Consider the following 13,024-nt stretch of genomic DNA (forward strand, 5'->3'; position numbering starts at 1 on the left):
CTTATGCAGACCCCCTTTCATATATCTTCTCAGATTTAAAACTGTGCAGTTACAATTTTTTTAAGAGTTAAATTATTTTTAGGTTTTCTATTTTCTTTTTTCCTTTCTTTCTGGAAGATTACAATTGGAACCAAAGATTAAACAGAGACTGGGAGTGGCTGGCCCCTTACAAAAGCAATTTCTCTGCACTGGAAGTTCACACCTCCACATTAGACTCTGACAATGGGCCGCATCCCACCCCCGCCCCCCGACCCGCCCTGACTGATCTGACTTGTTTTCTTCTCTTTTGATACATACTACTGATAATGGGCCATTTCCACCCTGAGTGAATAGACCTTGTCAGCTCTGGCCTCCCTCTTACTGGAACCCCACTCTTTAAATACCGCTCTGAAACCCGCCCCCACTCATGCATCTGAGGAAGTGGGTCTTTGCCCACGAAAGCTTATGCTCCAAAATATCTGTTAGTCTATAAGGTGCCACAGGACTTTTTGTTGTTCTCGAATATACAGACTAACACAGCTGCCTCAGTGAGAAAATAGTTAAAACAAAGATGTATCTACACCTCCAGCCGGCAGGGCCCCCCACCTATGCGGGGTAATCCAATTGATGGAAATGTCACTTATGTTCGTATGCAGAAAAACAAACCAGAACCCTTTCAGCACATGTAAGAAAATAAGTCTGTGGAATGTAAAAATGTCATTAATTGGTACGTACATTTGAATACACCCGAGCCTGAGCGCCAGCAGCTGATCTTGCTGGACCCCTCCCTTACGAAAAGTCATGCACCCCTGAGGGGGCCCATCCCCCCGCCACTCCTTGCTGCCCCCGGCCGACATCATTGCAGGCCAAGCCCCTTTTTGACCAGCAATTTGCACTGCGCCTGATTTACCTATGATTCTCCATGTCCTCCCCCAACCTCAGCCCTAGTGGGGCAGATTTTCCTGGCCCAGAGGAAGTGAATAAGCACCAGAAAACGCAAGGGCAGACTAGCCTCAATAGCGAGGTGCCACCTAACAGCGCTGGCTCTCTGTGGAGCATCTCAAACCACTCTCAAGCTGGCATTGCAGTTCCTGGCCCTTTTATGACCTTGAAACAGGTTAAGCCAGGCAGGTCTGAACTCCAGCTGCCCCTCTTTCTGAGGAGACATCCGGTACTTCGCTGGTCATTTTTGAAGTCCTGCACAGAAAACCTTTTCCCTCACAGGACCCAGCCGTCTCTTCCACCAGCACAGGCACGAGGCTCTGGACAGAGCAAACAGCCATCGTTAGATACATCACAGCGCCTGCAGCCCTTACTCTGCAGTTCTCTCTGAACACACAGGTGCACGGGGCAAGCTCTGCCTTTTTGCACAGTCCCGATAAAGGTGCCACTGGTGCCACTTCACATGGGAACCGCTGTTGAGGTCTGCTCCCAGCATAGCGTGTCATGGGACCCACTGGTTCCTCTCCTTAGAAGTTGGGCCCAGGGCGCTGGGTGAGCTGGGGTTCCCCCCCCCGCCCCTTCGTGCCCCAAGGCATTGCTGGATATGGTTACTGTCTTCTGAAGGGTGCGGCATGGGAGAGACAAACTTGGAGGTGACAAGCTCTCAGCTCACAAAGACGCTTGCTTGGCCACTTTCTGGGATGTTCCTTGGAGATCTACAGTGCCAAAATACACCTGTTCTCCTAGGGCCTGTCGTATTCAGTCTGAGTGCATGAGAGAGCAGACGGGCCCTACATTTGGAAAGCAGAGGTCCCATTTGTTACAAGCTGATCACATCAGGTCCAAGAAATCAGTCATCAGCTACACGAAACCAAAAGAGATTGGTGAACAACTGGGTGGGTTAACCGAAGCAGACTCTTAACTCCAGCACAGGGCTTGCTAGAGGCACTTCCTTTCATGTCATCCAGTGGTTTTAGAAAAACCAAAACAAAACAAACCCTCCTCGCTTGAGCCAAGGCTGTTTTTAGGCAGCTTTAGGTTCATGGTGTTTTCTTTCCCTGCACAGTGACACATCTCAAAACCCACAGATCAGCCAGGTGCCTGTAACTGCACAAAGGAGTCTTTGAAGATTAGTGACATAATATTTCCACTAACAGCTAGCGCCGGAGGACTGCACAAATCTCAAGCGAGTATCTGTGTGTGGCCTCCTCATTGCTGAGTTCAGAGGGTGAATCACCAGTGCCTTGGTCTGGAGGACAGCGTGTAACTTGGGGCATGTGGGCAGCCCTGCTCGCAGAAATGCTGGGTAGACTTTGGCAAAAGATTCTTTGTTCCCAAGGTGGCAGGTATCGCGGGGGGAGCCGTGTTAGTCTGTATCTTCAAAACAACCAGAAATCCTGTGGCGCCTTGAAGACTAACAGATCTTTTGGAGCCTAAGCTTTCATCAGATGCGTCTGACAGAGCGGGTCTTCGCCCACAAAAGCTTGGGCTCCAATGGATCTGTTAGTCTATAAGGGGCCACAGAACTTCGGGTTGTTTTTCCAGATACAGACTAGCGCGCTATCCCTCTGATACTCGTCACCTTGCAGGGTAGCAGAGACAGCCACTGCATACACACCCCCTAGCTGGTTGGCTGGCATTAATTGGAGGCAATATACTCTTGTGTTCACCATGTATGTGTGCAGCATTATCCTCTGGGCACCCAGCAGACTTAATCCAGGCAGTGCTATGTTTCGTTGGTGTGTTATTGGTTGCATCAAGCAATTCCTGAGATTTATTCAACGTGCAAGAGCCCATAACTGAAAGCTTGGCCCGTGTACAGATGATTACTGGGAGTTCATGTGTGCTCAGGTCTGGAAATACATCTTGGGCTTGTCTGCACTAGCAACTAGTGCCAAACCAACATACAGTACGCGGCTTTCAGCCCCATGCTGTGCATCTTCTGGTGTGCTTGGTGGGGTCTCCGCTGGGTAACAGGCGTTGGTGTGGGGAAGGAACTCCTAGCTCTTGGGAATTTGGGAGCTCAGGACCATTTCCTTGCTAAAGGTCTGAGATGATCACTGCCGGGGCTGGAGGGGGAAGGTTGCTACACCTCAGAGGTGTCAGCTTTGGTGACATCATCCCCTGTGTTCGACCCAGCCCACGGGAGGAAAGCGGCTGCAGGTTTTGACAGTGTCAGCATGGCACTGCCTGTAGATGTCTCACAGTGGGAGCCAGGATGGACAGCTCTTCAGTGCTCACAGAAATGAGGGTTAGCCCTGACCTCGGTGCTGTGCCTGCCACAAACCCCTAAACTGCTGCAGACTCTGTGGGTTTGTTGGTGGTGCCCGGGCACCTTCAGCCACGGCTGCTGCCGCCGTTGAGTCTCTGCTGCTCTTTGGAAGTTCTCAGCTATGCACGAGTGTAATGTTTAGTGACTGGAGACTTCCCCTGTCCCTAGCGTGACTCATTTCACTCTCTGCTCTTGTGGCAGCTGCTGATTTGTGAACTCCTTGTGGTTCCATCTCTCATGCGACTACTGCTGGACATGATGTGGGTTTTAGTAACCCAAAGAAGCTGAGAGTCGTGTAAGCATGCGGTGCGCGCAATCCCTGCTGAGAGTACCACACATGGGCTGCGTCTACACGTGCACGCTACTTCGAAGTAGCAGCACCAACTTCGAAATAGCGCCCGTCACGTCTACACGCGTTGGGCGCTATTTCGAAGTTAACTTCGACGTTAGGCGGCGAGACGTCGAAGTCGCTAACCTCATGAGGAGATAGGAATAGCGCCCTACTTCGACGTTCAACGTCGAAGTAGGGACCGTGTAGACGATCCGCGTCCCGCAACGTCGAAATTGCTGGGTCCTCCATGGCGGCCATCAGCTGGGGGGTTGAGAGATGCTCTCTCTCCAGCCCCTGCGGGGCTCTATGGTCACCGTGGGCAGCAGCCCTTAGCCCAGGGCTTCTGGCTGCTTCTGCGGCAGCTGGGGATCTATGCTGCAGGCACAGGGTCTGCAACCAGTTGTCAGCTCTGTGTATCTTGTGTTGTTTAGTGCAACTGTGTCTGGGAGGGGCCCTTTAAGGGAGCGGCTGGCTGTTGAGTCCACCCTGTGACCCTGTCTGCAGCTGTGCCTGGAACCCTTATTTCGATGTGTGCTACTTTGACGTGTAGACGTTCCCTCGCTGCGCCTATTTCGATGTTGGGCTGAGCAACGTCGAAGTTGAACATCGACGTTGCCGGCCCTGGAGGACATGTAGACGTTATTCATCGAAATAGACTATTTCGATGTTGGCTGCACGTGTAGACGTAGCCATGAAGTGCAATTCTGGGGCTGCGTGGGCAGGCCCTTTGCAGTGGCGTGTGTGTTCATCCAGGGTAACCGATTCTTCCTTAAGGCTGCACCGTTAGGGTGGGAAATGTTCTACTTCAACCAGGCCAGGGAGTTTGGGGGACACAGTGCAACAGCCCCAAAGAGCTTGGGACTGTTGTGAGCTACGCCAGGGGGTGGGCAGCTGAGACAGGGGAGAGGGGTTTCCTCCAGGCAGACAGCCGCTGGAGAGCGGGCTGGACCCCCAGGGCAGTGGGAGGGCAGGTGAGCACCATCCCCACCTGCCCAGACATGATAGCTTCCATGTGGGATGTGGCTTTGGAGGGTGCTGGGCAGGACCGTGGAGTGAGGGTGTCACAGACTTTCTGTAATGGGCATTGAGCAGGGAGGGCCAGGCCCTTTTCAGCACCGGTGATGCAGGGGCTGGCCGGGGCAGATGCTGTTTCTCACTTGAGGGCAATCTCCTGAGTGGCTGCTGCTGCCTTCAGCTTTCTAGCAAAGTGTGGCTGGGGCTCCAGGGCGTGGGGCTCTCCCCTGCCTTTGGGGCTTGGTGGGGCTCGAGTTTGCACAGATCTTTACCCCCGTCCCGCTTATTGGCAATATTAATTCTTGAAAAGCAATTCAGGTCCCTGTCCTGTGGGGTTGGGTCACAACTCTCAGAGACTCCTGGGGTGGGAAGGGACCTTAGGAGGGCATCGAGTCCAGCCCCCTGCCTAAAGCAGGATCAACCCCAACTACATCATCCCAGCCAGGACTGTGTCAAGCTGGAACTGAAAACCTCCAGGGATGGAGATTCCACCACCTCTCTAGGTAACACATTCCAGTGCTTCACCTCCCTCCTGGGGAAACGGTCCTGCCTGCCCTGAGGAACGCTGGGCGCCGTGGGGTGTGACGCCTGCAGAGCCTGGGGCGGCACAGCGGCGGGTGCTCTGAATGCCCTGTGCAGGGGGGCGTTGTTCTGAGGGTGAGGCTGCCTGTGAAGGAAGAGCAGCTGCAGGAACAGGATGTGGTCTCTATGCATGAGGCACTGCTCTGCTCACAGTGCCAGGTGCGCGTGTGCTTTGGGGAACGGCTGGCCAGCAGGATTGCACTTTAGTGAGACAGTCGCACACCAGGCTGGAGGGGCAGGGGCTGGGGGAAGTGTAGAGCTTACCCTGCTTGCCTATGTTAAAGCTACAGCTTACCTTGTCTTCACAAGGGTTCTCCCTCGTGCGAGCTGCCACGTGTCGGCTAACACCGGGCGGGGGGACGTGCCCCTTCTCCTAGCCACGCCATGCAAGCGCCCATGCTGAATGACAGGGGCATCTGATTTCTGTTGCCTTCCTTGCTTGCCCGTTGTAGGCCTGGGAGCGCTGGGCCCAGCCCCTCATTTACGCGGTATGTTCCCGCTGCCGCGTGGTAACTCATGGGGAGAGCCCCAGGCAAGACAAGGCAGGTTGTAGCTGTAACACGGGCAAGCAGATAAAGCTGGCGCTGGCCTCTCAGAGCGCAGTCTCTGCCCAGTCACTGCACAGGGGCCCAGGGCGCTCCTGTGATTTTCTAGGTGCGCACCAGAGACGTTCTGGGTCGCAACACCTGCGTCCCCTCGTGGATCACATGCGCGGTGCTGTTCTCTGTGCTCAGCAGACCTGGGGTACGAACGAGGAAGGGCTGGTGGGGGCAGGGGATCTGCTACCATGGCAGACTTCCCTGGGACCCGCCTATTTCTTTTTCATGTGAGGTTTTAGGGTCACTTGTTGCTGCCCTTTTCCCCCAGCTCGGGGCAGCACGTGGCTCTCCCTGCACTATCCCTTCCACTGCCACGCCCCTGGGCTTGCGCTGCGTGTGCCATGGGGCCGTGGGGGGCAGAGAGAAAACCCTGCTGACAGCAGGCCAGAGTGGGGCTCCTGTCTGGTCCCTGGCACCACAGCTCCAAGGCCAGCGTGACCTGGACCTCCCTAGAGTGTGGCAGCCCTCAGCTCCTTCTGAAAGGTCCTAGCACGGCTGGCAACCCAGTTAGTGACACGCTCTGCAAGGCTGGTGGGGGTGCTGAGCACCCATCCTGCCTCTGGGCCATCCCCACCAGGGCAGGCCCAGTCTCTCTGGTCCCTGCCAGGCTCCTCCCAGACACCCGCCTGCAGGTCGAGGACAGGGAGGGTCCCTCCTCTCCTGTGCCAGGCAGAGACCTCTGTGCAGAGACCCCTCTGTGCACACATCTGGGCGGTGCTCAGGGCCAGGTGTGGGGCTGAACCCTGCTCTGACTGGAGGGTGTGGGGCAGGTTTGCCTCAGCAGGGAGTGCAGAGGGGCCTTTGATAGGAACAAGTGCCCCTTGATCTGTGCACTGCAGTCTGCTCCAGGCACTCCCCTGGCTTGGCTGGATTTCCCTCCCCTCCTCTCCCCACCCATCCGGCTGGCAGCTCCTGGGGCAGGACCTGCGGGAGCCGGGTGGTCAGTCCTGCCCTGTTCAGCACTGACCTAGGGCTGAGCAACAACCAGCCCCAAGGCTTCAAGGGGGAGCTGCAGGGGGGCTGGGGCCCTTCTCTGGCCTGAGCAGCGCCCCGGACCTGCCACCCTCTGTGCCCATCCCCGGCAGGGCTCTGAGAGCCAGGGCTGCTGTTTGGGCCCTGCCCCGCACGTTTCCCCGGTCACTGAGCAGGCCGCGGGGGCCCTTGGTGGGACGAGGCACCGTCTCGAGCCAGGCCTCAGCCGGTTGTCCCTCTCGTCACAGGCAGGTGCCGCAGGACGGGAAGCTGGGCCACGAGGGTGACCTTTCCCTCCGAGCAGCCGGCGTTCAGGGTTAATGAGACGGTGCTGGTGACGTGCCGGGAGGACCCTGCAGCCAGGCCGTTCCCGGCCACCTGCACGGGGCTGAAGGAGCGCGGGGCGGTCTGGGACATCAGCAGAGTCTCATGTCTCAGTGAGTGAGGGAGACAGGTACACGCCCAGCGCCCACCTGCCGGGCACGGGGCCCAACCTGCCCGGCCAGCCCAGGCGTGGGGCTGCCGCCCGCTCTGGGCAGTGACCAGGGGCCGGGTCGGCGCTAACCAGGCCTTGGGGAGCTGAGTGACGTGATGGGGGGAGACCTGGGGAGGGGGTTGGGGAGGTCGTGATGGGGGGAGAGAAAAGGGGACCCCTCTCCCTCAGCCTGCAGGGACCCACCGGGGCTGTCACCAAGGGCCTGCCCTTCACCCAGCCCCCGCTGCTCCCCTCAAACCCAGGGGTCCCCTGCCCCTCCCCCAGCCTCTACTGCTCCCCAGAAACCCAAAGTCCCCTACCCCCCCAACCCCTTCCACTCCCCACAATCACGGGGGTCCCCTGCCCCACCAGCTCAGACATGGATCCTTGGAGACCAAAAGACAAATGATCCAAGATGGACACTGCTCATTTCACACCATTGTTCCCTCTCGTATTCAGGGACAAAGCCCCTTCTTCTTCCCATAGCCCCTGCAGGCCCGTCCCCACCTGACTCAGGTGGGCTGTTGTGGCAAACGGCCATTGGGTGAGTCTCAGGAGACAGCCTCCCATTTCCAAACTGGACCTGTTCCTTTGGCCCAGCCCAGGTCACCTGGCCAGTGCGCTGCATCCCACTGACACGTCCCAAGCGTCTGGGATGTGGATGCGACTGGCTGAGCCTTTGTTTATAGTCCGGTCATGGCTGGGGCTGAGTTCACACCCCCCTTGTGAAGCTTCACACACAAACATTTCTAACACACCTACAGAGCTGAAATCTGTAACTTTACCTACACACGACACAGACGCACCAGTAGCACACACAGATTCGGGGCATCACCAGCTTCCATTTGACACCTCACCCCCCCCCACCTCAGCACAATATTGGGGACCAATAGATACAGTGAGCATGAAAATGGCTTCGAAACCCACTGTAACAATCCAGTCATGTGACACCCTGCCTCTCCCCCAGCCCCTACTGCTCCCCACAAACCCAGGGGTCCCCCGCCCCCTACCGCTCCCCACAATTACAGCTGTCCTCTGCCCCTCCCCAGCCCCTACTGCTCCCCACAAACCCAGGCTTTCCTGTGGCCTGGCAGGCCCCGGGACGGACACCCCTGGGCAGCTCTGGGAGGAGTGAAGCTCTGGGGCCTGGGAACTGTGATCCACATTTCTGAGGGTGCTTCTCCCACCTCCGCCTCTGGGCGTGGCCAGACACCGGCCTCCTGGAGGCACCATCCCTGCCCTGCCCCAGACATGTCCCCCGAGCCTTCCCCAGGGTCACAGACTGCTCAGGCAGGGCCAGCCCAGTGCCTGGGAGATCCTGGGGCCAACTCCCCGGAGCCCGGGGCTCCCAGGCCAAAGGCAGCTGCGCCCCATGGCTGCTCCCCTCTTCCTTCCACAGGGAGGTGCAATGAGTGGGCGAGGCAGGTGGATTTCGTCCCGGCCCAGGCGGAGTTCGGCATTGGGGCCGAGGTGCTGGTGACCTGCCGCCAGCAGTTCCTGCAGAGTTCGTTCAACGTGACGTGCAAGGAGTCCGAGGCGGAGACGGGGCTCTACCAGTGGGACTTTGGTGCACACACGTGTGTCAGTGAGTGGGGGAGCCGGCCCTGGGCGGGCTGGGTGCTGGTGGCTGGGAAGGGTGTGCATGGCTCTGATCCCAGCTCCTGGCCCTGCTGACTGGGCAGGAGCAGCAGAGCCCTGGAACGCTGATCTCCCCATAGCCCAGTGGGGCAGCCAGGCCGGCACTCACCTTCCCATGCTGAATGGAGCAAATGCACCTGAGTAGGTAGGGCCTGATCCTGACAGGGGCAGATGCTTGCTCGTCTTGTGGGTGCTGAGCCTGGCTCAGGGTCAGCCCATAGTACCCGGGGGGGTCTGCCCGGGTCCAGTAACCCCCAGTGCACTGCTCTGATTTCACCCACAGGAAAATGCAAGGTAGCCAAAGGCTGGGACGCCAGATTGCAGTTTGACCCCAGTAAGCAGTTCTACGCCCCAGGGGACTCCATGACATTGACCTGCCCTGAGGGGTATCAGCCCTCCCTGCCTGAGATCAAATGTGTGAGACACGGGAACCAGTCTGTCTGGAGCGATACACCCACCTGCCAGGGTGAGTGCAAGAACGCCTGAGTCACCAGTCACAGGGGCGTGTTTCTGTCCCGAGCATTCCGAAAAGTGCGAAAAGCTGGTGCAAAACGGCCTACCTGTGTGTGAGTGTGAGTGTGAGTGTGCGTGTGCGTGGCTGGCTGTGCACACACCACATGTGCAGAAGGGCACAGATGCTATGCCGGGGTACCAATAGGGCGTCAGGGTGAGCGCTGTTGTGTGCTTAGCACATCTGGGATACCTATGGCCATGTTTGTAGGAGGGGCTGGGGTCCTGGCGGGGGTTAGTGTCAGTGTGTTTGGAGGTGCTCTTCAATGCAGTCTGCTCTGCTCCTGCTCTCAAGTCCCACAGAAACTGTTCAGCCCCTGCCAGCCAGGCTCCATGCTGCACAGGTGTCACAGGACAGGGGTTCTGGGCACGGCTGGAGAAATCAACCCAGGGCCCCTTTGTTTAAAATCCAGGCCACTCACAGCCCCCGGCTGGGATTTCCTCCTCACTAAGGCAAAGCCAACCAGCCACCGCAGCACCTCTGCCAGCCCCACTGACGCAGCCAGCGATGTTATTTGCTGATTCTTGAGAGTCTCTGAAAGTTCATTTCAGGTGACATAGACTCAGTCATTGGAGCGTTGTAGATCCGGCCGGTTGGGGTCCACATGCTGGGACACAGAATCACAAAATCACGGGGCTGGAAGGGACCTCAGGAGGTCATCTAGTCCAGCCCCCTGCTTCAAGCAGGATCAACCCCCACTAAGTCATCCCAGCCAGGACCTTGTCCAGCTGGGACTTAAAAACCTCCAGGGATGGAGAATCCACCACCTCTCTAGGCAACGCATTCCAGTGCTTCACCACCCTCCTGGTGAAGTAGTTTTTCCTAATATCTAACCTACTCCTCTCCCTCTGTAACCTCAGACCATTGCTCCTTGTTCTGCCAACTGACACCACCGAGAAGTTTCTCACCCTCCTCTTTACAGCTCCCCTTCAGGAAGTTGAAGGCTGCTATTAAATGACCCCTCAGTCTTCTCTTCTGTAAACTAAATAACCCCAAATCCCTCAGCCTCTCCTCATAGGTCTTGTGCTCCAGCCCCTTAATCATTTTTGTTGCCCTCCACTGAACCTGCTCCGGCACGTCCTGCTGGGCATGGACCCCTGGAGACCACAAGACAAAAGCTCCAAGCTGGACACTGCTAAATCCACATCATCCCTGTGAGAGCTGGGCCCCCAGTCCAGACAGGCTGAACTCTTGAGGACCGAAGCACAAAGCAAGTACCTGCCGGGGCCCATCTTACAGCTTTTCAAATGCAGAGGGAAAATTCCACTGTTCTCCATAGGCCTTGGCTTAGCACCCGACCCGGTGAGTCCCTGTGCTGGGTTCCCATTCACTGCGGTCCCAGGGGGAAACCCCACCCTCACTAAATGGGTGTTGGCCGCCTGGTATTGTCCTGGCTGGGGTGGAGCCCCAACTCCCATAGCGAACCTCAGCTCTGAGACATTTCTCACACCGCCACAGAGCTAAACGTCTCTAACTTCACATACACACATGATACAGACATACCAGCAGCACACACAGATTCAGGGCATCCTCAGCCTTCCTTAGACATTCACATGGCCCCCCAGCGCAACATGTGGGGCCAATAGCCACACTGGGCATATAAAGGTTTCCAGACCCAATATCGGAGTCCAGCCACGTGACAGTGGGGATTTCAGGTCCTTTCGAGAGCGCCGTCCCCAGGTGCTGGGGGATGTGCCGCACGGGGCCCTGGGCGCATGGAGCTCAGAGGGCAGGGGGAGCTGGGGTCTGTGCCACAGACGGGCCTACAGCTGCCCCAGGAGCCAGAGCTGGAGCTGCTGTCGCTGGGCCAGTCCCTTGGCACTGCAGGGTGGGGCCATTTATGGTGCATCGTGTCGCCAGTGAGGGCCTTGCCTGGGGTGCAGCTCTCCGGAATGGGGTGGAGTCTGGCTGTTCCCCGCCCCCCCCATGACTCGGTGGGGCTGCTGTGTGCAGGTAGCTGGTGAAGCAGGCCCTGAGCAAAGCATCCCCCTCCTCCCTGCCCCCTGAGGCACTGAGCACCTGTGGAGAGAAACAGGGTAAATAGAGCTGAGCAGAGAGGAGCTGCTCCCTGCAACCCCTGCTGCACCGGGGGTGCCCAGCACGGCTCAGGATCAGGCCCCCTCTGCTGCGGGAAAGCTGCGTGGTTCAGCAGTCTCCCCATATGTCTTTGCTCCACAGGAATGTGTGAAGCACCCAAAAGCTGGGACTCTGGGTTGCAGTTTACCCCTCCGGGGCGGTTCTACGCCCCAGGTGTCTCCGTGACGCTGAGCTGCCCCAAGGGCTATCGGCCGTCACCGCCCGTGATCGAGTGTGTCAGAAATGGGAGCCAGGCCGTCTGGAGCGAGACACCCGCCTGCCAGCCAGGTAAACGTTGGCCTCACCACCCCAGGTCACCGCAGTCCCAGGGCCAGGCTGGCAGCCAGACTCTGGCATTGAGGTGTCTCTGGCCCACTTGAGTCTCAGCCCAGAAACCTCGGGTTCGTTTCGGTGGCTCAGCCTCTCTCCTGCGAGCAGCACCGCCTGCTTGCGCCCAGCCCTGCTGTCAGAGGTCGTGTGAGTGTCGCCAGTGTCACCACCGTGGTGCTGGCCCGTGTTGAGAGAGGTTCGGCAGCTCGCCGGGAGCAGCCCTGGCTCTGCGCAGAGCCTGCCCAAAGCACCGCTGCTGCCGGGGCGCTTTACCGCCTGCAAGGGGGGGTGCTCTGGGCCAGGCCAGGCCGGGCTGCTGGAAGGGGTGGCCGGTGCCGTGGGTCTGAGCAGCACTAGCCATCCTGACTCTGAGCTCGTGCCCCAGACACTGACGTGCAGGTGAACACCTGCCTTTGACCGGCCCCGCCTGGTCTCACAGGACCACTCTGGCTGGTGCCTCTTACGGCCCCAGGCCTTACGCCAGGCCTGTGCTCCAGCCTCTTTCTTTCTCCTACGCCCTGCAGGCCCTGGCTCTAGGGGCCAATACAGAAGGGCTGGAACCACCCCGCGACTTCTCGCCACCAGCTCATCCCCCTTCCTCTCCGGCCCCAGCCCTTTGCTGTGCTGGTTTCTCCAGCGCTCCCTTGGGCTCAGCTCCGTCCCAGGGTGCCCGGTGGCACCAGCTGCACCAGAACAGGGTCTGCCAAGGCTGGCCATTGCTCTCCTTCCAGGGGTTTGTACAACGACGGAAAACTGGCCCCTGCCGGCGTCTCCTGCCACTGCACAGATGGAGTTTGCAGTCGGTGAGAAGGTTTGGGTGACCTGTCCCCAGGAGCAGCATGAGGGGAGCTCAGGCTGGGTGTACTGTACCGAGGCGGCTGGGCGCCTGGCGTGGGACGCGAGCAGTGTGACCTGTGTAGGTAAATTCCGTACGGACCGGCTGCAGGATGGGACGGGGCCAAACCCCGTGGTGCTGTTGAGCACTGAGGAGACACCACACCTTCCTGGGGGCACCTGTATGGGTGGAGTGTTCAGCTCAGCCCGTCTGGAGCAGCAGGAGCACGCGGCCTGTGGGCGTAGGGCGGGTTATAGGTCGTGTGTTGGCGGGGATGTATTTGTGTGTGGTTATGGGGGGGCTGTGGCTCAGTGCTATGGGCTGTGTTTAGGGGGCTGGGTCGGGTGTAATTCTTGGGTGTATGGTGGCGCCTTGGCGATCTATGAGGTGTCATCCTGCGTAAGGGTGGAGAAGCCAACCTCCTCGGGTCCCTGCTCGCTGACGGCATGGGGGTGGGGTGGGGGCAGT

The 13,024-nt window shown here is 58.4% G+C and overlaps 1 protein-coding gene across 1 annotated transcript in view; it reads left to right on the forward strand.

Moving 5' to 3' along the window:
* Window positions 1-13,024, forward strand: part of LOC142013280 (receptor-type tyrosine-protein phosphatase kappa-like) — an 85,532-nt gene that overhangs the window by 15,619 nt on the left and 56,889 nt on the right. Inside the window, exons 2-6 of the mRNA XM_074994451.1 lie at window positions 6,940-7,128; window positions 8,566-8,751; window positions 9,088-9,270; window positions 11,494-11,679; window positions 12,453-12,641. Of these exons, the coding sequence (XP_074850552.1) occupies window positions 9,168-9,270; window positions 11,494-11,679; window positions 12,453-12,641 (478 nt within the window). The 5' untranslated portion in view covers window positions 6,940-7,128; window positions 8,566-8,751; window positions 9,088-9,167. The remainder of the gene's footprint in view (window positions 1-6,939; window positions 7,129-8,565; window positions 8,752-9,087; window positions 9,271-11,493; window positions 11,680-12,452; window positions 12,642-13,024) is intronic.

This window comes from Carettochelys insculpta, chromosome 5, assembly GCF_033958435.1.
Source record: "Carettochelys insculpta isolate YL-2023 chromosome 5, ASM3395843v1, whole genome shotgun sequence".
Classification (NCBI taxonomy): Eukaryota; Metazoa; Chordata; order Testudines; family Carettochelyidae; genus Carettochelys; species Carettochelys insculpta.